We start from the raw sequence: 25,010 nt of genomic DNA, 5'->3' as shown, positions 1-25,010 counted from the left end.
TTTAATCATCCTCACATATGGCTGTGTTACTGTAGCTCTAGTAATCTAAAACTAAGCATCCATACAGTTTTTCTGCTTTAATCCCACAAATAAGAAAGGGTCAGGAAAACAGCATCCAGTATCAAATGACCCATTTTTTCCACCTGTAAACAAAACATACTGCGATTCCTATTTCAAAAGCCATGAAGTACAGTGAAGAACTATGTAAAACTACACGTGTATGAGGAGGGAAGGACGGGGAAGAGAAATGGTAAGAACAGTCAGATGATGAATTTCAACATATGTTTTTAAACTTTAAATATTTATACTTAAACTAACAAACATTTTGTTGAGTGCAAATATATTATACTGATCAGTTGTAAAACCACCTCAGAAGAAATTTATTCTGCATTGCACAGTTATTCAGCACATTTGATGTACAATTTGGGGCTTCTAATCTCTGCATGATCTGGAAAAAAATTCCACCACTAGAAAATGTGAATCTAACATTATACAAAGAAACTCAACAGCTTATGCTAAGAAACTGTCTCATGTTTTATAAAGTGGCTACTACTTCATTCTCTATTTATGTGTGATACTAGCCTATTCTTTCCCATCCATAAACCATGTCAGCAATCTGAGCTCCATCCAATTTTCCAAACACTCTTCTGTGAAATAAGGTAACGTAAGTCAGCTGACTAAAAGCAATACGCTCACTTCTGCCGTACTCTCCATCTAAGAATAGCATCATTAATACAATACTAAAATCACTTTGCAATGTATTTAAACATAACAAAATCTAACTGTAGAATTTTTTATTCTAGTCATTTAAAAGAACGAATTGAAATTAAATCATGAGATACTCCCCTGTATTATTCTGCTGCCAGATAGGTGAACAATACAGAAAATTAGCAAATACTAAAATATTTGAATCCTGAACTAAAAATTATTTTGACAAAGCACAAGGCTGCAGATATGAATGCACTGCACTGAATTAACATCTGAACATCTTAACAATCTAAATATCATTGCTGGTTGCTAGTGTGCTAAGAGATCTGCTGATCTCCCATATAATAAAGCAAATCTAACATTTTTAGATCTGATAACATATCATCACATTTAAAGCAGAGTGAAATTGATAATGTAACTGCTATATAAGAGCTGCAGAAAATTTTCAGTCATATAAGGCTTTATTTTTATACAAGATAAATAAATACAAATTCATCAGAAATCTCTTAACTTACAATAAATGCACAAAGTATGAGTTCATTCATCATGTTCAAGTACAGCGAATGTATAAAATTGAAATTCATTTTATTAAATCTGTTTAGAGACCATAGTGATATGTAAAACTACCAGTCACAAGAACTCAACACCTGAAAAAATATAATGAAGAGTATGAAACAACAAACATTGCTTTCCATGAACTATATTATCTAGATCAAAGCCCAGCAGCCTCCTGCCTAATCACAGCATTTCAAAGAAAGAAAATGTATTACTTAAACATTGGGAAAATGCAAGATACACAGGGTATCAATTGTGCCTGAGGAATTCCCTGAACTGCAAATTGCGGGAAGCTGGGAGGGTGCTCTGGGGCGGTAACGTTACCCAGTTGCCCTGATCTCACACTCTCCTCTGATAACTGGCTACATTCAAACACAGGCCAAGGTGAAAGCTATTCTGACTTCTGTTGCTTTATATTTTGTCTCACATACATGTTTTTTTTCTTGACCTCCCTTCAGAACACAGTTTACAAACTAAGACTTTATATGAGCTGATCGAGTTAAAGGCCATGTTAAATAGTACACTGTTTTCTGCTTCAGACCACTCTCTTTCATAACAAGCAATTAATGCCATCAAAACCCAAAGCTGCAGTAGAATTACCATTATGCAATCAATAAACTGTATGTGTCTTTTTAAAGAAAAAGCAAACAAAAAACCCAGTCTATCGCTGGCTTTTTTAGTTAAGTGGCTAAGTTAGGATCTGGCTAACTTTATGAAAAAAATTTTGAATTGTTAAATTGTGCTGTGACCGCTGTAATTTTATGCCTTAGCAATAATAAAAAAGTACAAAGAAGGGTAATTGTATCATAATTACTACAGTGAAATTTAAATAAAACCTAAAAAAATTTAACATCTTTCTAGATCTGTTCACGTGTTTTCCTACATGCAGGAGAAAGAGTAATTTGCTCTCAAAACTCCTGATGTTTCATACTCTTCCAGAGAGGTCCAACATTCCCCTAAATAAACATGCACCCATGAGAAGACAATGTTCCTGAATGGATCTCAAATACTTAACAGCAATACACAAGTACTATAAATTCTGCCTTCACATCTGTTAAAAGAACGTATAAAATATGCAAATGGTAATCAAATACTTTTGTTTATGTTCACACACAATATATTTCAGCTATTTGTGCCAAAAAAGGGAACTGCTAGCTACTTTAGCCAACATGAATGAATGCCTGATTACTACATTTATAAGGAGTTAGACACAGCATTCAATGGTACCAAAACACAGCTAGCAAAAATGAATGAATACATGTGATGATGCTGCAATCTTTTTCTTTACTACAATTTTGAGATCTCAGGCATATGCTGTAACCTGCATTTGTGTATTTTATATTGGCACTGATGCTATAAAATCTTTATTCTTGGGAGGAAAATTTAGCCCATGAAATTCTCCTGTAGGATGGGTGGATTTTATTCTTAAATCACTGCTGCAAAAGAGGGTTCTAATCCAGCTCTGGATGATGATGGTATCAAATGGCAACCAGTTTAACTCTGAATTAAATGGGTTTCTTTAAAGACCTTTAAGTAGTTTGTTTTACTGCACAGGTCTCTTAATTATGGGAACAAGAACAAAGTCAAACTTGAAAGACTTTCCTTTAGGACTGTACTTTGTGTATAGAAGTATAAATAAAACAACACACAATACATTCAAAGTGAGAAGATTTAGAACAAGCTATGTTTGTATTAGGAAAGATGTGTCATTGCCAACATCACTATAGGGACCCTCTTCTTTCCAGTTCTACAGTACATCTCCAAATAAAAGTCACATTGCATTAGTAATACCAATTTATACTCTTTCACTTCTTTAGGGGTAGATATGGAACCGTCTGCAGTTCTGTATTGTGCAGTTCTGAATTTGCTAAAGCTACAGTCATTCTATGCTCTGGCAGGCAAAGCATATTCAAACTAATAGAAATTATTAATACTAGCCTACAAGGCTTTGATTCAGCCTCAATAAAAGCATCATCTTGTCCAGAACTGGAAGAAATGGGGCACAACAAAGGTTACAAACAATCACAGGAAAAAATGGAAAACCTGTTTTTTGAGGGGCAACTAAAAATTTGGTTTGTCTAGCCTGCAAAGCAAAGGTTAAAATGTTTTTTGTAACTCTCTAAATACATACAATTTTTCTCCTTCCTTGAGATTTAAACATCAACTTTAACTAGAAAAAGACCAAATAAGTATAAATTGACTACAAATAAATACAGGCAAGAAACTACACAGAGATTTCCAACCATTAAAGTCCCATATTCACTTCTAACAAACAGTGTATCTTGGAGACAAGAATATGAACTATACCACAGTAAAGCTGAAATACATTGACAGGTTGGGGTGAATCTGGGGCCAAAAAGCTGGGCTCATCCTAACAGGGTTTTAAGTGTTTGATTTGCTGATACCCCTTGCAGCACCCAAAAAAAGGCTTCGTTGCCATGTATTTGATCTGGTCTGGAATACTTTTTAACTAATTAATTTCGTGTTTCTGGACTTCTACTAATGGTCTGGAAGAATTAAGAGAGAATTCTCTGTCCCCAGCCTTTTTCCATGACCCTGGCACCAGAGATACCAGCAGGGTGCTGGACACAGCAGTGCACTGGGAGCACTGAGAAAACACTGAGCCTTGTGCTGGCTACGCCTTGCCACCGGCTCAGGGTCCGCACAGAAAGCGGGGAGAGGGACCCTGGGCCACCAAGTGATGTGGGCATGGCCCACTTTTATCTCACAAGTTCTCTGTTACAGCAGAGGCCCAAAACGTTGATGAAACCTTTGATCACCACTCCCTTCCCGTGACACACTATGTTATGTTAGAGGCTTTTAATTTTTTGCTCTACATTTACTCTAGTACATTAAGCGTATTCTGTGGCTTGCAGTACACCAGAACTGACACATATATCCTCAAAACACAGATGTGAAGTTGTGTGCATGGGTGAGAGGGTTGGGGTTTTTTTTCCCCCTATTTCAACACAAGCTGACAAGGACAAAGCCTATTCGCCCCAAAGCCCTGAGCAAGCTTCCCATGGTGGAGCTGCATGACTTCTGAACTCTATATTTAGGGCATTCTGCTCTCCATAATCTTATCATTAACCTCATTACATTAGCTTCTGCACATCATACATAACATATTAAAAAACTAACAGAGTCAACAGAATATTAAACAAATACAATTTAGGTACTTGTGGATCACTCAGTCTGTTTAAGCTACTTCAAACCACAAACACCCTCAAAAAACAGTAGATATCACCTCAAAGATAGAGAGAGCATTGTGCAAAGTAACGTGTTCACGTTGCACACACAACATTTTATCACTTCCAGCTATCCACCCCTCACACTTAAGCTTTTAAAATTTTGCACCAGATACTTTTCTCACTCATTAACTAAGCACTTGCAACAAAGGCAAACACCAGCATTTTCCACTTAGAAAGCAGCATCTTCCACTTAGACAGCAAAGTCTCTACCTTTTCCCTGGCTACAGTACTAGAAATGACACTTCATGATGTCCACCCACTGATATTTAGAAGATATTCTACCTCTCCAGGAATAGGCTAAGGAGAAAAAAAAACAATCTCTCTTATGCAATGCTTTCTATACATGCAGGCCATAGAGTTCTCTGCACAGGAATGGAATTCTACACATATTCCCCTACACAACTGTAAATTGCTCGGTATGATAATCCATCATTTATCTCAAGTTCTACTTCAAGCACCTAGTCACAGCTTTATTAGCTTTACAGCCTGATCTAACATGGAAATAATAAACCTCCATATAATTGTGCTACTCATCTGCCTTTTTCAGTTTTGAAATCTTTGTTCTTTGACAAGGTCGAGGAAGGTGTTCGTTTGATCTCAAGGAAACAAATTTCCTACAAATTGTGCAAGAATCAAGAGCTGAGCAAGGCACAGACACAGATTAATACTCAATGAGAAAAAGGATGCAATATTTGTTCCGCAGTTGTCTATTCTGTTTGGACTCGAGACTGGGCAAGCAGCATTGCTATAGCTTGGAGCCAGTCGTAACACTTAGGGAACAGGAAAGGGAGATGCAAAGATGAGGGTGGGAAGGAGTATCCATGGATGTAACAGAGACAAGGAAAGACACATTTTGCAGAGATGAGGCTTCAGATTGTCCACGTGCCGGGCAACAACTTCCTTGCACTTTCTTGTACATGACTGCCATAGGACAACATATCCAAAATCTACAACAACAAAACAAGAAAGACGCAAACCAGATCCAGGTTTGCTTAACCAGGCCCATGTTAAGCTTATCTTTCTCCTCTTCCTGTAGCTATTCAAAAAGCAATGACTGTTTCACATCAACTTCAGAGGTTCTGAGATTAATTTTGCATTAGAAAAGAAATTATTTTTAAATGTTGCACACATACAAAGACACTAAGATCACAGTGTTACACTGTACCCTGAGACCAGTCCTTAGCTCTTTTGCTGTTGAGTATGATAACACACAGCTCTACTCCTTCTCTTGCTGAAACTCCATTGCCCGACAGGGAAACAGCATGTTTCATTCAGTCAAAAATGTACCAACCAATTCAGCTTTCTATTGCCTTTTCTTTCCACTCCCCTTACAGAAGTTAGGCGAGAAAGGCACTCGATGGAACTTATATTTCAAAGGCAAGATAGGCAAAGCAAGGTAACGCTTCTATAATCCACAAAGATATAACTCCTACAAAAAACAACTTTCCTGATTCATCCTAAAAAGCTCAGTCCTCAATGACTCATACAGTCTTATCTCATCATCTTTGTATACCTAGGTGATTAAGTGAGGACACTACACCTTCCTTGGTTAAGCCTTCCCCCCCCCCAATCGCACAAGCCTAACGCTTAAAACCTTTTCTTGTTAGTCTCTAAATGTATTACATCATCAATGATCTAATGGATATCTTCAAGTTTGCCCAAATGAGCTGTCTGTTACACATTCTACCTTTATTCAACCTAGCGTATGGCTTCTCCCCTGGAAGTTTAGTCATCCCAAGTGATTTTCAACTATAAGGCATAAAGCTGTAATTACACCCTCTCACTTTTTGATACAGTAAGGGAAATGCACCTACCCACTGACTGGAAAAGATGCAGTACAGAAATCTTAACTTCCTTTGAAAACGTCACTCCAGGAGGCACAGGTGAATTACAATCACAGAATGTTCTCTAAGTGCATTTGTGTGCATTACTGGAAACAATACTGCCGAATGTCTGATGAACTAAGTACATGAAATTACAACTTAAGAGTCAGAAAGGGAGAAATACACAGGAACAAAATAGCTTGCTTAGCTTCAACTGAGGAGTATTGTCATCTGCAAACATAGAACTTCCTTCCTTCCTGAGAAAGAAGGATAAAAAAGACAATTATCAATCTCTAGAAGTAGCAAAGAGCAGAGGAGAAAGAGAAGAAACCAAAACTGCAAACTTCTAAAGCTGGTTCTGCACTGAGACAAGGGAGAATTTAAACTATTTACTGGTTAAGCAAGAGGACTGAAGTCCCTAGGCAAGCAGTTTTCTATCCTCTGTGTCTGGATGAGAATTCTGTCTATTTTACTGTTGAATGGTATTTCACCTGCTGCATCACATATGTGATCATCTGGGAGCAAAATGGTTAGAGGCACTCTGTTTCAGGTCCCCATCCCTGCCACCACACCAGACCAGAGCCTGTGCTCTGGCTCCCCCCGCTGACAACTTTACAAACAATTCCCAAAAGGTCGTAAGGTACCTCAAGGGCAGGAAAAAAAATAAACTAATTTGTTTCAATTTATTCCTGTAAAGTGGCCCAGAAATTCTATCTATATGCTTCTTAAGATCTTAAGATGAATACCAGGCACCTAATCAACTTTCATAAAGTCTAATACTATTTAGGACGGTTACATCAAAAGCCTTTTTGAAGTGGGTAAGGTACATAAAAGCTATTATGAGAAAAATTAAAAAAAAAAAAAAAAAAAAAAAAAAAAAAAAAAAAAGAGAGAGACATACTGGAATCAACTTATTAAATACCTGCCAGAAACTGCAGCATGAAACACTCTAACCGGTATGGGTCCTACAAATGAAAAAGGTCTCTAATATTCTAAATTAACAAAATAGGAGGGGAAAAAATAGTTATGTGCTTTTCTTGCACTGCTGAGAAGAGATCCTTACAAAAAGGCTAATAAGAAAATTAAGCAGTGATGCTTCAGAAATATAGTGCTTTAACATATTACAATTTGGTCAAGGAAAAAAAATGCTTCTGTAGAAACACCTGTAAATTACCAACAACAGCAAGACACTAAAACATTTGTATACTTCACTATTAAAAACTTAAAACTTAATAAAAATTAAAACTATTTAATATATTTACAAAAGTAACACAGAGGGAAAATTATTTTAGATAGCCAAACGAAAAGGATTTTCTGTATGCTATAGTCAAAATGAACGAAGTGACAATTGAGTAAACTCTACATTGACAATGCTCAAGGAATGCACATTCAAAGGAATAGATCCAAAAACTTAAAATGTAGGCAACAAACATTCCATGAACTCAATAGTGTTATTTACTGTATATTCAAGTACAACACTCCAATAAAGCCTGCAAAGAGAAATCAGAAAAGATGGAGTCCAGTTCAAGACAGAGACAAGTAAAAACAAGCATGATAGTATTACAAAATAAAGCATTTCTAAAGCATTAACAAACAAAAAATAGTTCAAAATACAAGAGTGACCAAACAATCATCACATTTCAGAACTAATAAAAAGAAATACTTTCATATGCAATACATTGTATACAGGGATAACAGAAACATCCACACCTACTTTAGAACAAACTAAATACATTGAGAATGAAAATATTTGTGAAGCAAGAAAGACATCAAATATAACTGGCAGGTTTAGGCATAAAACATCCTCCAATACCAGGTAATCTTCATCCATTGTCTGAAAAAGGATACTGAATTAGAATGCTACCCAGTCTGATTTCTGCATAGGAATTTCTAACTTGCTCCAAACCTACGACTCTGAACTACTTAGGTGTTCTGTACCCAAACAGAGCAGTTTAACTCTTTCAAACCTATATATAACATCCACATCTTCTATAGTATAATTTCCTGTGTAAACGCTACCATGGATCTCAGTCTTCAGGAAAAATAAATACATTGGGCATGCTCAACATCATAATTTTAAAATACAAATTTAGCCCAGGATAAAGAACTACCTCACCTGGATTTCATGAGGGGCTGGGTTACCCACTTCTTCAATCTCCGACGTCCAAAGGAAGTTTTAGTATGATCCAAGACCCAGAATAGGCTTCCTTTTGTTTTCATATCAGTCTAAAATAATAAAAATAGCATCATTATTTTTAACTGAACAATCAATTAGGTAGTTAAAGGATCTTCACCACACTACTTAAACATTCTGGTTAGGCTTTAAGATATGGCAACTGCATGTTTGTTTACTGATCCTGTTCACCAATGCTTTACATTAAGTTCTTCCAACAGTCATAAGATACCTAAGTATGTTTTTCCTTTAGCCAGAAGATCTTTTTAGAAAATGACTGGAATAAACTAAACAAATTAAATTAAGTCTGTGCATAAAGATCTGTGCTGTAGCATAAAAGAAAAAACAAACCCTACTGCAGTTCTATCACTTCACTGCAGTTGCTCAAGAACTCAAACTTTAGGAAAGTTCTTTGCCAGTCAAAGTGCAATAAGGTTCCTAACTCATACTAAAAGCTAGCACAGATTAACTTTGACTTATGCCTCTGAAAACATAATCCTCCTTCAGTTTGATCCCATTTAAAATAACTTAAACCTTCTGGGTGAGATTTGCAAACTAACTTAACTAACTTCATTGGGAACAGTAAGTCAAGCAGCTGTGAAAAATCTCAGCATTTATTAAAAAAACATTACATTTGTCCTTACCTGATTCTGTAAAATTTCGAGATTTTTCATTGTTGTCCCATTAATTGTCATGTATTCAGTTTCACTTGACAACCGTTTGAAATTGCTGGGGAGAGGAATTTCATGTTATATTTTAAATTCAGGCACAGACGTAATGGTGAAACACTGTCAAGTATCTCACATTAGAAAATCCATTAGTTATGCAAAACAAAAAAAATCAAGTAAGAAATTAAAATCTATCCGAATAAATAGAAGAACTGAACACTAATAACTTCTTTTAATTTACTGCTTGGGAAAACAAGATTTATGACTCACTTCCCTATTTCCTACAATGACTCTGACACAGCTCAGAATAAAATCCAGCTCTCCTGTTATCTAACTCTGATCCACTAAATAGTTAAGGAAGTACTCCTTCTTCAGTCTGTGAGGAAATTGAAAAACTCTGTGCTTTTGTTAGTATTCTGTTATGATCACTGTAGGATTAGGGACAGGGATAGGACTAAGAATTAATACTTCAAGAGTGGAACAGACTTAATTCATCATCAAAACAGCATATCAAAATACACATTCTTATTTTTTACTACTACTACAAATTTAAACAGGCTGTTAGTGCAGTTATTTAGGAAAATAAAAATAGGGTATATTTAAACAATTTTATTGTTAATATGAAATAACCGTGACCAAAATTACTTGACTTTTCAACACTCCCTAACAGAACAGGATGAGACCAACCCAAAGGTTGTGTTGGTTTAGAACAAACATTAATAAAATAATTGTATTAGATGTGTAATAATATTAGATATGAAAATTATTTCAGCCTCAGACATACACATGTGGTAGTTGGGACCGTGAAGTGCAAAATCCTTCTAAATGCTTCTGACAAATCAAGTCATGATTGTCTAGGTTAATCATACTGCTGACTGCCCTTTGCACAAAATCTAGGACACTCTTTATTGTCTTAGACTAAACAGAATGACTTGCTGGGTAGGATTTAAAACTACTTTCTTGACTTTTCACAAAATTTTTTTCAGTTCATTCAATTTTGAACTCTCTGAGGGATCACTCAAATGCTCTAACTTTTCTGTTAGGCACACACAGCTGCATTATTGCTATATTAAAAACAGAAACAGCACTAAAACATGAAATATTCAGAGACTAATGTTATATATTTATGCTGTATGCAGGTGTTTGGACCTGTTAGCAATTTTTTTCCTAAATAATGGGTCAAATTAGAAGGATATTCCACAGATTTGTTAAAAAACAAAACAAAGTAGATTCTACTGAGTGCCCTCAAGAAGTTCAGTGATGGTTTGGAAGTACAGCTGACTCAGAACTGTACCCATAGTCAAAATTATCCTGCTCTAGTGTGCTATCCCAGCAACCAACAAAGTTGACCAACAAAACAAAACCTTGGAGGCAAAAGCAGCAAGCACTTTCCAAAGTACACAATATTATAAAGAACATAACAATATTTGCTTTTATTATCTTCAGTCACAACTGCTGATGCTGGCAAAAATTAAAACAGGAATGATTTCTGCTTGGCTCCCAATCCTTATGATCAACAACAAATCCTACCCACTCTTCCAAAAGCACCTCTTCCCCATCTACCTAAACTGCAGTTTCCCCATTTGCTGCATTTCGATTTGCTGCTGCGACTCAAGCCTGTGATCTCTTAAACCCAGCTGGGTAAGAACCATGCCTTTCCATCTCTTCTCAAAAGCAAAAAGGATGCTTTTGGCTGTTTCTGTCAATCCTCAATCACCCATACATGTGTTTCAAGATTGTGGATTTACTGGTTCTAGTGTTTCCCCACTTCACTTGGCTTCGGAGCACTTAACACAAAGCATATTCTGTTCACAGCAAGCTTGCATTCTGGTAGCATTTCAAGACAACTAACTCTGCTCCACTGCAGAGTTTATTTACTATTCTTTCAAAATCAGATATGCTAAAGTTGTTCTCACAGCATAAATGATGTGTTTTATATTATCCAGGTGTTTGCTTTATCTCAGTTACTCCACCCTGCTATTAACTCTGGTAACTAAGAGCTTATAGTATATGAATAATAGCCAAGATCAACTGCAGTATATGCCCAACCAACAATTCCAGATGTCACAGAACATGTTTTGCTTCCACCCCCTCATCTTCCTTCAGCTTGGGATCAGAACCTGATAAAAATGTGAACACAGACTCTTTGTAGGGAATTTAGGGACCAAATGGTGCAAGAAGGTGGCTGTAAACAAATATTAAGTCAGTGCTGTTTTTCCAGCAAGGGTGTCATCACACTCCTTGTGAGAAATTCTAACATGCTGCTGTCATTCTTACTGATGCAGGAGATGGCTGACTCTTCAAAATCACTTCAATGCAATGATTCCTTCTGTAGGAAGGAATTCCTTCAGTGTGACCCGAGTTTCAAAGCACAGACTTGCAACTGTCTCAAGTACTTAAACACAGGTGATGGAAATAGCTGGTAATTCCACTACTGAGAAGCAAGACAAGGTAGGATCATGCCATCTGGGCTGAGAAAAATGAAAAGAGGAAACAAAATGAAACACAAGCTTCTAGTAAGATTTAGGAAACTTTTGAGGAATACTCATGAGAAAGAGGTTCCTACTCATAAAATGACTTTTCAGAGTAGAACCACACTTGACGGTGAGTATTAAAGGGTTACTATGATTGCTTTAGGACAGTAAACTACATCCTCAGATTTTGATTCTTATGTTATCTATGAAATTGGATCTTCCTGGTCATTCTGCCTCCTGAGAAGCTTGCAATGAAGGGCACTTTTTATGCTTTATTCATTATTCTCTCCACAGGAGATACTATATATAATTTTGTACTCAGTAACCCAACCTAAATGAACGCATGTTATTCAGATCAGTAGTTTCCAACTACTTTAATATTGCAAATCTGTAAAAACTTTCCAGCAAAGCTGCAAGGCACTGTATTGAAAGCCTACTAAGCAGCAGATTTTCTTTGCTCAATTACCTTTTACAGACCTCTAGAGTCCATGTCTTTGAGATTTCTAAGGGTGAATAAACCACAGAACAAAGCTATATATTTAGACAAGAGTTGCAGGAATCCCTACTCAGCTTTAAGGAGTAAAAACGAGTCTCTCCATTTCTCAGAAGCATTAGCTTTCTTTAGGTATGAAAGACATTTACTACAGTCTAAGTAGCAAAGGACATCAAGCTCAGACTGTTTTGTATTTAATTAACCATTTTTAAATTCATTAGTGAATATTGCCACAGGGCCAGAACTTTTGATCTGGATTCCTGATGTGATAGGAGTCCAGAAACTTCCAGCTAAACCAGTAACAAAATAAAACAAACACACATTCACAAAAAAACCCTGAGAAATATGAACCAAAGAACAAAAATGAGAGGACCTGGGAAGGATTAAGAGAAACAAAAATAACGTCCATCATTTTTATCTTGAATTAGTCGTCTTTTTCTCCACTCAACTCACGCCAAGAAGTGGGACTGCAACCGTGTTCTTCCCAGATGTCTGCACTCTCTCAGCCCGCTTTCCTTGCACACAGCCTCAGCACTCCTACAAGCCCCAAATGTCCAGAGTGCAAGAGGTCCCACCTGCTGCCCTTCTTCTCTGGTCTCAAAAAGAGATAGTAAATCTGCTAAGCACTTTGTCGTCGTGTCTGAAAACCATGCCTTTCCTTTTTTAGTCCCTCGTGCACCTGAGCTGACTTTGAAACCTCCCAAAATCATTTCAGTACTTCCTTTCTCATAGTGAGAGTGGGTAAATAAACCTATGCATTGTCTTGTATACATGATGTTTCTGGCATCATCAGCACCCAAAAGATCCAAAAGCCTTATGAACACCATTCCCTCAATTTCTATGACATTTCCGCTGAAAATTCAAGGATGTCCACCATTTTAAGCTGAAGAAGTTACATCTTTACTTCTCTCTCTATTTCATCTTGCCAACACCTCTCCACCCCTATTATGAAGTACAACCTAACATTTCTCCTCTTCTTGAATTCTTTCTCAATTTCCTCTTCTCCCTCAAAGCCATTTTAACCCTCCTCTCTCCTCTTTCACTTCTGCTTCTGTTTTCTATGTTCACCGCTGGTAGCTCTCCAATCCCAAAGCTACTCCTCTCCTTCAGAAAGATAGCTGGCTCTTCCATTCTCTGCATTTCTTGAAGTTAATCTATCACTGTTCAAAATCTAAGAACTACGGTCTCTCTGCAATATGCTGGAAAACATGTAGGTAAAATTAAAATACAGAGACACATTTCCCAGCAACTGCTATGCAAATGATGATTTTTCAAGTAAAACTGGGTACTCAAGTGTATCTGAAAACCTCTTCTAGATATGTACCACCTTCTTGTCAAAAGCCAGTAAAGGTCTCTCAGTATGTAAAGGTATTAGAACACATTGATTAAAAAAAGCTCATATCATTCATTGTTAAATCTATTTTTACTTGCTACTAGAGCTCTAATGCAGTCTAGCCATATCCCAGGGTTCTATTGTGGCAGATTTTTTTTTTCCTTCTAATGTTTTGCTTTATTTAGGATCTTAAAAGTAGTTTCGAAAGCTTCATCTAAATATTAACACAAACCTTATTTCCTTCCCAATAATGAGGATCCCTCATCACATACGTGATGTTTCATGACTCTTACTATTAAATTGAGCTCGAATTTTGTTCAGCTGGGAGAAGAGTATTTATCCAAAGAAGGTACAGAGGTGCAAGGAATTTTTTTGTCATTCCTCCTATCAATTAGGTCTTTTTCATCCAGGACTGTGTCACTTAAATCAATAAACTGAAAACTATCTCACAACTCCGACTTCATGCTCACTGACTTATCAGTATATGCTCACTGACCTGAATTCTCCTAGGAATTTTAAGTTGCTTGACAGTGCAATGGAAGTCTTTCTCTTCTATTTCCTGCAGAATCACAGAAGATCCATGAGCCTGACACCCTTTGCTTAAAAGGCTTTCCCGTTTCAGTATTTAGACAGTATTTCACTGGCATTAGGAAAAATACTGAAGTTGAGTTTGCCTCACTATTTGGCTCACTATTTCAGTATATGTGACACACTAAAAACAGCAGGTAGAATTGAGTATCTGGTAGTCAAAGCAGTAAAGGCTTTAGAAATAAATACAGTAGAATTCAAGCTCCTGACCACAGGAACAAAGTTATCTCAAAGAATGTATTTTATTTCTTCATAGTATCGTCACCAAGATACCAAATAGTTTATTGCCTTTCCACTTAGATGCTCACACATTCACATAAAAGTCCATTAGACCAACCTTCAGCAGGCAAATGTCAACTCTAAGATTTAGTGCTTTTCCTTCCCAATCTGTAATAATATTTGGTTTCAAGATGCAGCTATTACAAATGTGACTGACTGCTTATAAGCCTTGACGTAATGTTTCTCCTCTGCTAGTGAATTACTTCTACATAAAAGATGGATTTTTTATTTCTCCCATCTGAAAGAACATTCACCTTATGTGTGACTGCACATAACACACTGTGACAATAGTGATCTGCAAGTCTGACCATGGAATGGCATTTCCTTGGAGTTCACTTTCTTCTTCAGAAACTCTCACAACAAGACTTCTCCAAAAAGCCAACCAAAGACGATGACCAGGAACACCACAGCGCTGGAACACCACAGATCAGAGCAGTGCTTGATGGATGAGGCAGGGGAGACGGCTTAGAAGATGCCACAGGAATTCTTTATGTTAACATTTTAATAGTACTTGGAGAGGGAAAGGGTAAAGGAAGAAAATCCATTCCAAAATCCAGAAAACCCAGGTATATATATTTTTAGTAGATACCCGAGAAATGTTTAAAGCATTTTTTAAACACAGCTGCATTTAAAAAAAAAAAAACAGGTAATGTAGGGAGCCCTTCAAAATAAGGCTTGAAACTATAGGAATCTCATACAACATGTGAATGATCTACAACTGACATGACGTATTTTAAGTTTCCAGTTTGCAGCCAGACCTACTTCATTAAATCCTGCCTACTTACAGGACAGAGGAATACCGAGACAACCAAGAGAATATTTTGCATAGGTTCCATGACAGATAAAACTGTTTTATTAGAACATTTAATAAGCCTCAATGATACTTTCCAACCTAAGCCAGGTAGGATAGCAATCTTTTACACTTGTGCAAGACAGGATAAAAAGATGCTTGAGTGGCAATACCTTTCCATTTTCATTTGATTCCACCTACATAATCCTGTTAGAAATTTTGAGTATTCATCTGAGCATATTTAATAAAACTAGGTGTTGGGACTACTTAAGGGAAGCCAAGATTATTTCCATGTCTGTGTGTTTTTGTAGTAACTTTGCACAAATGGTGACAGTCTATCAACAACTTTTTGTGTGACTGTTCCCCACTCCTAGTTACCACTGAGCCAACTCAAGGGATTTTTCAGAAAGCTGAGATGTGTTGAACATCTGTTTCTTTATAATTAATAGCTAGATTCATCAACTCAAACAGACCTGCTGAGTACTGTCTAAACATTACAACACATTAGCATTTATACCTGCTTCCAGAGCTACAGATAATTATTTACGCACCTCTGGCAAAATAAAACATCATCTGCAAAGCTAAATTACAGCATTAATTTTTTTTTTTTAAAAAGCTGCCCAAAAAGGCCCAAATTTTGTTCACAAAGTAAAACCAAGGCTGAGATATGACGGCTGATCTCGATTAACAAACTTTAAGGTTTCCCCCCTAGTACTCACCAGTTTTTGCACCTTGTTTGTTTCCAGTAACAGTTGGCAGCAGTACATGTTCATTTACATTACTGATAGTAATGTCTAGACAAACATACTTAATAAAGATTTTCATGAAACACCACTTAAAAAAAAAAAAAAGAAATCACTTTATTCTTTCAGTTCTGATTAGGAGCTTAAATGCAAGGTATAATTTTTACAAAGACTATGTTTATCACTCTAGCAGGTGCATTCATTACACTGAAAGGAAATTGTCTGGTAAAACTTACAAGATAACACTAGTACATGTATTACCGCTTTGAATTAGAAGTTTATACAAGGCAACTTACCTTGGATTGTAAAGCATCTTTTCCAAATTAAATTCTTTGAGGTATGCAATTACTGCTGCCAGAGAGCAAATAACAGGCTTATCCAAGCTTAGTATTACAGATAGTTTTTGAGGACCTAAAAAAAAAAAAGTTATTTTCTTGTCAACCCATTGTTTACTACCTATGTATTTTAGAAAAAGCATAATCTATTTTTCTGTTTAATTAAATAGGAATTTGTAATGTATGTATAGCGTTCTATGATATCTATAAATCAACATAAAGTGATACAAAATAACACTTATGGTTCCAAAGAATGTAGAACATTACAATAATGTAAACACATTATGAAACAAAACATTTTACTGCACAGGTTTTTCCTTTATAAAAATGAATAACTGTTGGCATAAGAAATTTCTAAATATACATACTAAGAACTGAATTCTGAAATCTCCATTACTGCAGGCAACATCTGTGCAAGTTAAAAGGAATGAACAGGCCTTGGCACATGTGCTCATGATTTATCTGCCTTGGCCAATGTGCAGAACATGGTTCCATCTTTGTGAGATCGCTATTCCTATTTGATAGTGTTTCTAAACAGTGCTCTACTACAGTCCCTGTTCCAGCTGCAACAATAGGAAAATTCACTCCATATCTCAACATAAAATGGTACTTTTCAAAACCCTATTTAGTTCAGTTTTTTCAGAGATGTTTTTTAAAGCTGCTGGTCTGTTCTTACAGTGTTACACATACAAGAACTTGAAGAAACATTTCAGATGTTGAATAATTTCCCTCAGTTGCTATATATGTGTGAATTCAAATCTGTCTAAACACACATCTTCAAGCTACGAAAAAAAAGGGATGCTAGTCCTGTATTCATTTCTATTTAAATAATGTTCACTTTCAAGGTTCACCTGTTCCAAGCTCAAAAAAGATCCTAATGTACAGAAAATTAAGCAAAGGTGGCAGAAGGCCTGCATGGATGAACAAGATGCTCCTGATTAACTCAAACATTAAAAAGGAGGAGTATGAGAGGTGGAAGCAGGGACAGGTGACCCAGGAAGAATACAGAGACACTGTTTGAGCTTGCAGGGATGGGGTTAGGAAAACGAGAGCCCACCTGGAGTTGAGACTGGCAAGGTACATGAAGGGCAACAAGAGCTTCTACATCAGCAGCAAAAGACAGACAAGGAAAAATGTGGGCCCACTGCTGAATGGACCAGCAGATCTGGTGACAAAGGACACGGAAGAGGCTGAGGAACTCAAAGCCTTCTTTGTCTTGGTCTTTACTGGTAAGATGTGCTTTGATGAATCCGAGGCCTCTCAGACCAGTGGGAAATTCTGGAGCAATGAAGATTTCTCCTTAACAGAGGAGGATCAGGTTAGGGAACACTTGAACAAATTGGACATAGACAAGCCCATGAGACCTGGTGGGATGCACCCACATGTATTCCTTATCTGTGTAAAAGCTAACATGATGCATGCTTCAAAGACATTCTGAATGACAGACCTGTAATATCAGGCACTTCTTTTGCATAAAAATCCAAATGACATACCTGTCGTATCAGGCACTTCTTTTGCGTAAAAATCAGTAATCAGCTGGAAAGCATGGCTGTATTCAAAATGGAGTTTTTCCATCCTTTCTATCCTAATTCTGTCATCCCGTAACCTGCAAAGAAAAAATAGTTGACTTTCAGTTTTTATGCTCCCTTCATGAAGAACACTTAAGTAGGTGTACTTTCTTTCGTCTTTCCTTTGTTAAGAATTGAATGGGTACAGAATGAAGAGATAAGCTACTTGGGTGGGCTGAGAACATTCCTAAGTGTGGTGGGGTTTTTTAAAACCTTTCTTCCTTCCATTAAAGTGCAAACAAATAAAACCCAAACAGCAACAGCAAGCAAGCCCAAAAGAGACTCCAAGAGGTTGTCTAATATACCTGCAGGGTAGATGCAAATATGTTTTCATCAATCATAACAAGTATTTGCCTTATCTGTTCTTAAAGACTTATGATGATTCAACAATGAAGCAATTCTCCTATACTATCTATTACCATATTTGATTATCCTTTATCTTTAAAGGCTTTGTTCTATGCTGTACAACCTGTTGCAACATTAACCTATTGCATCTTTTCCTATATTCAGCTGAAATAAAGTATTCCTGTCCTTTATTTCATAACTATTTGAAGCCTTTTCTCTTCCTTGTGCTAAAGGACTTGATTTCTTTCAGTCTTTTCGCAGTCTAGGATGTCAAGGATGTTACTAATGATAACCCAGTCCTCCCAGAAGGCCAGCAGTTCCTCCCAGTTTCACAGTACCAGCAAATGTAGTAAACTTTCTCTGTTCCACCATTAAGCCAGATGAGATCTCTGCCATGAATCCTTCCCTACTGTCAGCAAGTAATTGAGAATTACAGAAGTACAGGATTTCAGCCAGTTTTGCAACCATGAGAAATTAATCTAGCCTGTTTCCTGTACCCCTGCTTCCACAGCCCGCTTAGGTAAGACAGTGGCAAAAAACCTTTATTCATCACAGTGTGCATGAGATCAAGGTTGCTCAGTACCTGGGCTTGAGTGTCAAGCAGTACACCTGAGATGCCAAAATCTGACTCAAAGAAGAGTATGTGTGTGGTGTTTACAAGATACAACCTTTCTACACTGGTTGCTTTTCCTAACTGCTCACTGAAATTAAAATTGGATGCTACATTACCAATTAAATTTGTACAGCTGTTAATTCAGCATTAAACAGACGTGCTGGTTAAAAAATAAAACAAAAATCACACACACTCCCGCTGCAACCTTTGAGCCTAATTACACCGCTACAGAATGAGCACTGCAGAAGCGGCCAGTAGAAAGTTGCCAGTAAAAGACATATAAAATCTACTTGGCCTCAGAGTATCCAGTCTCATACTACCATGGGACACGAATTAACCAAATACTTCTAGCACATTGGAATTACACCAATGAGAGGGACTGTGTAGGTATTATAAGAACAAAATTAATCAATACCCTTTTTGCAGGGCTTTTCAACTTCACAGGAAAAAACAAACAAGTTTTCTGCATTACATTGTACATATTCCCATCTGAAAGGATCAATATGCGTCTCAGGCTCAACTCTTAAAAATGAGAGCTATCTTCCTATAATACGTGTCAAACTAACTAAGTCTTAAAGGTCTGACTTTTCTCAGCACATCCTAGATGATCCCTTGCTTACTTCAAGTGCCTTAGTTTTAACTGACTGATCCAATTAAGTTTTCAGTCTTCAGAGCCTCTGGGATTCCCCTCTGCTCCAAGCCTACCCAGAATGAGCAAACATTTTTAAAGCAAATGGTTTTCTGTAAAAGACAATTAGTCTGTGCTCCTCAGCCTCCTATAGCAATCAGCTATTTTCTTCCTTGCGTTTTTCATGTGCTCCAACCTTCACTAATAATCTGCTCTAACATATCCATCCATTTTGCTAAATTAGCATGTATACTAACTACAGCCTTTTCCAATAATACCACTTCAGCATTAAACTTTTTAAAATGTGTTGTATGATACCTGGAGGTTAGTAGACTACAAGCCTTTGAATCAGTCCTGCAAGACAGCAGGGCTTTTCTGTTGCCCATGTGTGAGTAGGGACTTAGAGAAATCTTTTTAAAACAGGATTTTATTTTTCATTTCTACTTCTTATGTTTTCATAACACCGCCTTCAGAAAAGCAAGACTTAGCAAGGTCTGCAGAGCTAATTTTTAGAACCAAAGTCAAAACAGGAAGCTTTGGGGGGTAATTCATTGGATGATTCATGCCACACCTGCTTGTTTTTTAAATAATGGTTAAAAATTAATTGTTGTAATTTTCTGTAATGCATTTGTGAATTTTCTTTAATTTCAAAACCAAATTTATCCAACTCCTTAGCATAAACTTTGGTAAATGATAGTTATAATCAATATAACTTGAGTGACTTCTTACAGTAGTACTTTTGTTCATCAACTATATTGTTAGGAAGTAGTTCAAATTAGAATTAGACAACTCAGTGATTTGTAAAGATCTTCACATATTTTAATATTTATATTCTAGATATGGCATCATCAAATATCTGACACTTTGTCTGTCTGAAAGTATGCATCTGATACTCTAGATAAAGAAAAAAAATGGAAGGTTATAGATACCTATTCAACATACAGAAAAATCTGAATTTTTATCAAGATGGATGAAAACAAAATTTGCTGCAGAAGGTTTTCATGTCTGCCCTTTATTCAGCCAGATGATCACCCATAGGCCATTTTTCTGATTATAGCCAGAATGATATGTTGATGCTTATGTTGATGCTTTATCTCTCCAGCTACCAATGCCTATTTAAATCAGAAGTCAATTTGCCATCAACTTCTGTAAGCATCATTCTTGTCAGAACATCTACACTGAACTGCTGTGCAACTCATCCAGTATTTTACTGATATCCTTTCCAGTACTTCTGAAAACAAACAATCCTTATAGTCCCATGACACTGACAATGTTAGTCAATGATGAAACTGACCTTTTCAAAGCTTTTTTACTTTCCTTGCACAAGTTCCTCTGCTATGACCCTTAACTGGATATTGAGCAAACAGAGATGTTTAAGGGTTTCAAACTGTCAACTGATGGTACAAATGAACCTACAATGCCCCTTATTAAAATTCTCTGCTTTCTAAATGCACTGGGATTTGATGCAGAACTGTCTTTCCTCACAAGATGGGTTATGGAAGTTGCTTGAAGAGATCACCATCAGCCACAGTTAAGAATATGAAATCAATGTGTCCATAAATAGATGCATAAAGGATGGGATCCTAAAATATACACATTTACGCAGACACACACTTTTGTGTATATAATGTAATATATTAACTCCATTCCAACCTATACTGTTCTATGATTCTGTTTACTACAGGGACTAATTTATCTGTCACCCTACTGGGAAAATGAAACAGGACCAATATTGCTGGGCTTTATCCCTCTATATATCCGGCAATTCAATGCATCCACTTAAAGATTCATTGCTTACAAAGTGCTGCAGAAGAAATATTTAAAAGAGATCACTAAATTTGGGGAGAAAAAAATCTCTTAAGAAAAAGACTAGAAAAAAATGCTAGAAGCTAGAAGAATGTAAACCAACATAAATAATTTGCAGAAACTGACTCAAGATATTTTAAAAAATAATAAAATCTTTTATAGTAAGAATAAGCTTGCATATAAGCACTAGAGCTCACTGCAGTTGTGCTGAATAAAACAGGAGTCACTTCATTACTGCTGTACAATACACAATTAAACAGGCATAAAGTGCATAAACACTTACTGAAAAACAAACACATCCTAACTAAGTTTTCTTAAAGCTCAGGAATTCTTCCTAAGGAAAGCAAATAACTCCAGAATGTTACCCTCCAACCACTATCCTGCCCTGCCCATTCTGCTTTAGGACTATTCAAGCACAGGGGTGCAGGCATCAATACTTTACTGTACATCCATATATCACAACACGAGTTCATAAACGATACAGAATTTGAGAAGGGAGATCTCTGCTCCTAAAATTCAGTAAGAACTATTTATTTCTGATGCTAAGAACAGATTTATAAAGTGCAAATAACTGTTATTTAATTTTTCCTACACACTTTATTCAAATTACTATTTTCTCTGCACTTCTACAGTGCACTCTGCTAGGATGACCAGTCTGTCACTGTAGGGAAAAAATGCCTACCCTGCCCAGGAGAGCAAGGTAACCCGAATGCATTAATGCTTTCAGAAATCCAAGTATACCATGTCATCTTCCCTTATTAACATGCTTAGCAGAAATTGCATTTTCTTTATTTGTCATCTTTGTGTTACCTTTGTTATACAATTGCTTCTAAGCTCAGGGGCTCTAGGTCTGAACTTTTCTTTGAAAACTGGAGAACAATCATCCTCCCTTTTTTGGTAAATCTTGGTACAGAGCTCCAGTAGCTTCTCTGGCAAAGCCTCAATTACATTTCCAAGCAGCTGTTCTTTTGGCACTGAGTGCATAGATTTTTGTAAGCACAGCTTTTTTCTCCTGCCAGAGTACTTTCCCACATTTGCTCTCAACAACCTTCAGATACCAGAGATGGAGACAATGTTATTGCAAGGGAAATGGCAGCACAGTCACCTTCTCTGACTCTCAGAGTGATAGAAATCACTGCTGCCTGTAATAACCAAACAATAATTACCACATGCATGCTATCAATATACTACATACAACACATTACCCCACAAGATATCCACCTTTTCAAACATCCCATCCCAAAACCCTCATTTACACTAGAAGCTGCTGAAAAGCCTAGAAGCAACTCTGACACACTTTAATAGTATATACATACATACATATATATACACACACAGACATATATTTTACATATATATACACACACATATACACACAGACACATTTTTTTACATATATATATATACACACACACATATATAAAAACACACACACACACACACATATACAGAAAAACTTGGGGAAACTCCTTGCTTGCTTTTACTATCCAAACTATCAACATTTCTCAACATGTGCATCCTGATTTCCTTCTAGTCACCTTAGCAGAACTACAGCTGAAGAGAAATCCAACCATATCTACAAGCAAAGAGTCTGGATCCAAGAAGTCTGAGGAAAACTTTCTTTTAACTTTAGGAACTCAGAGACAGGAGCTGTGAAGGAAGCAGAGCAAAGATGCTATCAGAAAAGCAAAGGGCAGAGGGCTGTGTAGGCACTGTATGACACTCTATGCCTTCTCTGAGAACAGAATTAGGTATTACTGGACAAAAACACACACACAGTTGTGCTCCAGCAGCTACTGCATCCACTAATAGACACAAACAAATCTTTTTCAGGCTCCTTCCATCTGCCTATCTAAAGAACAGGATGCAACACACTACACTTGTTTCATGGAAACCTAGTAGAAAAGATAAAGAACTGCTAGGAAACTACTTGTAAGCACCTAGAAGAAAGCAAGATGAGTAGTACCCAGCATGGATTTGTTGAGCAAAAGAAAATCCCAACAAATCAATTTAATTTCCTTCAATGGCAGAGGAACAGATTCTGTGGACAGAGAGGAAACAGATGATTTCCTACATGCTTGATTTCAGTAAGGTTATTTTATATTGTTTCACGCAATGTTCTCATAACTGATCTACAGAAGATGGTTTACATGAAAGTACTTATTACAGAATGAGTACAAAACTGGCTGGAGAACAATACTCAGAATGGTATCAGGGGTTCGCTGTCAAAATGAAAGAATGTGTATTGCGAAGTTCCATAAAGCTCAATACTGCATCTAGTAGCACTCAGTACTTCAGCTATCACTTGGACAGTGGAACAGAGGACGACTCCAGTCAACCTGCAAAGGGTATGAAGTTGAAGTGACTGCAAAGAATGTCAGAAAAACAGACAAACTCAAAACAGTCTGGCATGGTGGAGAAACTACCTAAAAAATACATGTTCTCTCCATCACGTATGGCTATGAATAAACAACACACGCACAAGAAGAATGGGAGATAAATGAGTAGAAGCTCTAATTTCTGATGTACTAGATCTTTCCATTAAACATCCAAAGCACATATAGTTTACTTGCAAAATGACAACACAGAGCAGTGTTGCTCTATTAATAGCACTATTTAAAGCGCCTCATGCAGTTATGTATCAGCTCATACAACTGCTCCTCAGAGTCAGCACAGTACCTTCTCCACACTTCCAGCAATATTTCCCTCTGTGTTTTGCAGGTGCTATATAGAACGCGAGACTGGGAAGATGCAGCTCACTCTGATTTGGTCTCATCAGGAGACTGAGAGCACACTGGATTAATCTGCCACGTGCTTGTTCTACTGTTATACTCCACCTGCACCCCTGATGGTGATGTGCTAGAGACAGCTTTGTAAAGCAGCTGCGCACATTCATCCCCAGAATCACCACACCACAATTCCTCCATTCAGGATTATGTCAACCAGCAAAAATCTCTCTTCTTACAGGGCTTCATACAAATGAAACAAAAAATGCCCAAAGCAACAACACCACAAAACAAATTATAGAAACACCCCATCTAATATCTGTGTTCAAGCACATGGCAGTATGCCGAAGAGTTTACCAGCTAACAGTCACCAGAACTTTCTCCAAAAAGACACCACTAACCTGACTCTAACATAACCCATAGAGCTTCTAACATCTTTTTCTTATGATACGGAAAAACATGATAAACTGCTGCAACCTGCCAGAGCAACGCAGTGTCCCAGCATTAAGGATCTTGAAGGAATGGAGTGCTTTGACACTAGCTACTTAGCTTCAAGTCAACCTTAACTCTGGCCGGGGGGGAGGAAGGACAGGTAATGTAAAAGACAATGCAAGTATTTCTGAAACCCCAAACAGGCAATGCAGTTACAAAGATGAATAATGCACAGATGACAGATATGAAGGAACCTCCACATTTATGCTACTTATCCCTAAGATCAGATGTGGAACACTCCTCTCCTTGTCTCTTTCTCTGCACCTAGCTGACAGGCCATGAAACACTTAAGCACCACATTGTACTTTTGGGATCATTTTCAAATTCTGAACTCCTGTCTCCCCCTTTTTTCCTCAAGAATGGATCATCTCCTCTGTCTATATTGCCCAAGTTTTTGCCGAGTACTAAATAAAATGTTAACTATCTGTGTTCTTTCCCATCAGATAGGATCGTTTTCTATATTTTTTTTCTCACATGGGGTCTTAAACTTCACACAACAACGTATAGCTGGACAAGCATACTCAACACTAGCTCTTATTATTGTGTCTGGTCTCAGTTACTTTGCAGCTGCAGTTCTGTGCATGTCTACATCAATGTAGCTACTGACTGTCATGGTAAC

At 37.0% G+C, this 25,010-nt stretch overlaps 1 protein-coding gene across 2 annotated transcripts in view; it reads right to left on the bottom strand.

Annotated features, from left to right (window-relative positions):
- Positions 1–25,010, bottom strand: part of MSH3 (mutS homolog 3) — a 117,658-nt gene that overhangs the window by 58,279 nt on the left and 34,369 nt on the right. For both annotated transcript variants that reach the window (XM_087761467.1, XM_087761468.1), the window contains 4 exons: positions 17,707–17,819; positions 16,175–16,289; positions 9,155–9,239; positions 8,454–8,563 (listed from right to left, as the gene is read on the bottom strand). In XM_087761467.1, coding sequence (XP_087617593.1) covers positions 8,454–8,563; positions 9,155–9,239; positions 16,175–16,289; positions 17,707–17,819 — 423 coding nt within the window. The remainder of the gene's footprint in view (positions 1–8,453; positions 8,564–9,154; positions 9,240–16,174; positions 16,290–17,706; positions 17,820–25,010) is intronic.

The sequence above is a fragment of the Nipponia nippon genome, unplaced genomic scaffold, assembly GCF_047370975.1.
Source record: "Nipponia nippon isolate SJK-2023a ecotype South Korea unplaced genomic scaffold, ASM4737097v1 scaffold_24, whole genome shotgun sequence".
Taxonomy (NCBI): Eukaryota; Metazoa; Chordata; class Aves; order Pelecaniformes; family Threskiornithidae; genus Nipponia; species Nipponia nippon.
Note: the sequence above shows the minus strand (reverse complement) of the source record. Positions and strands in the feature narration are given on the sequence as shown.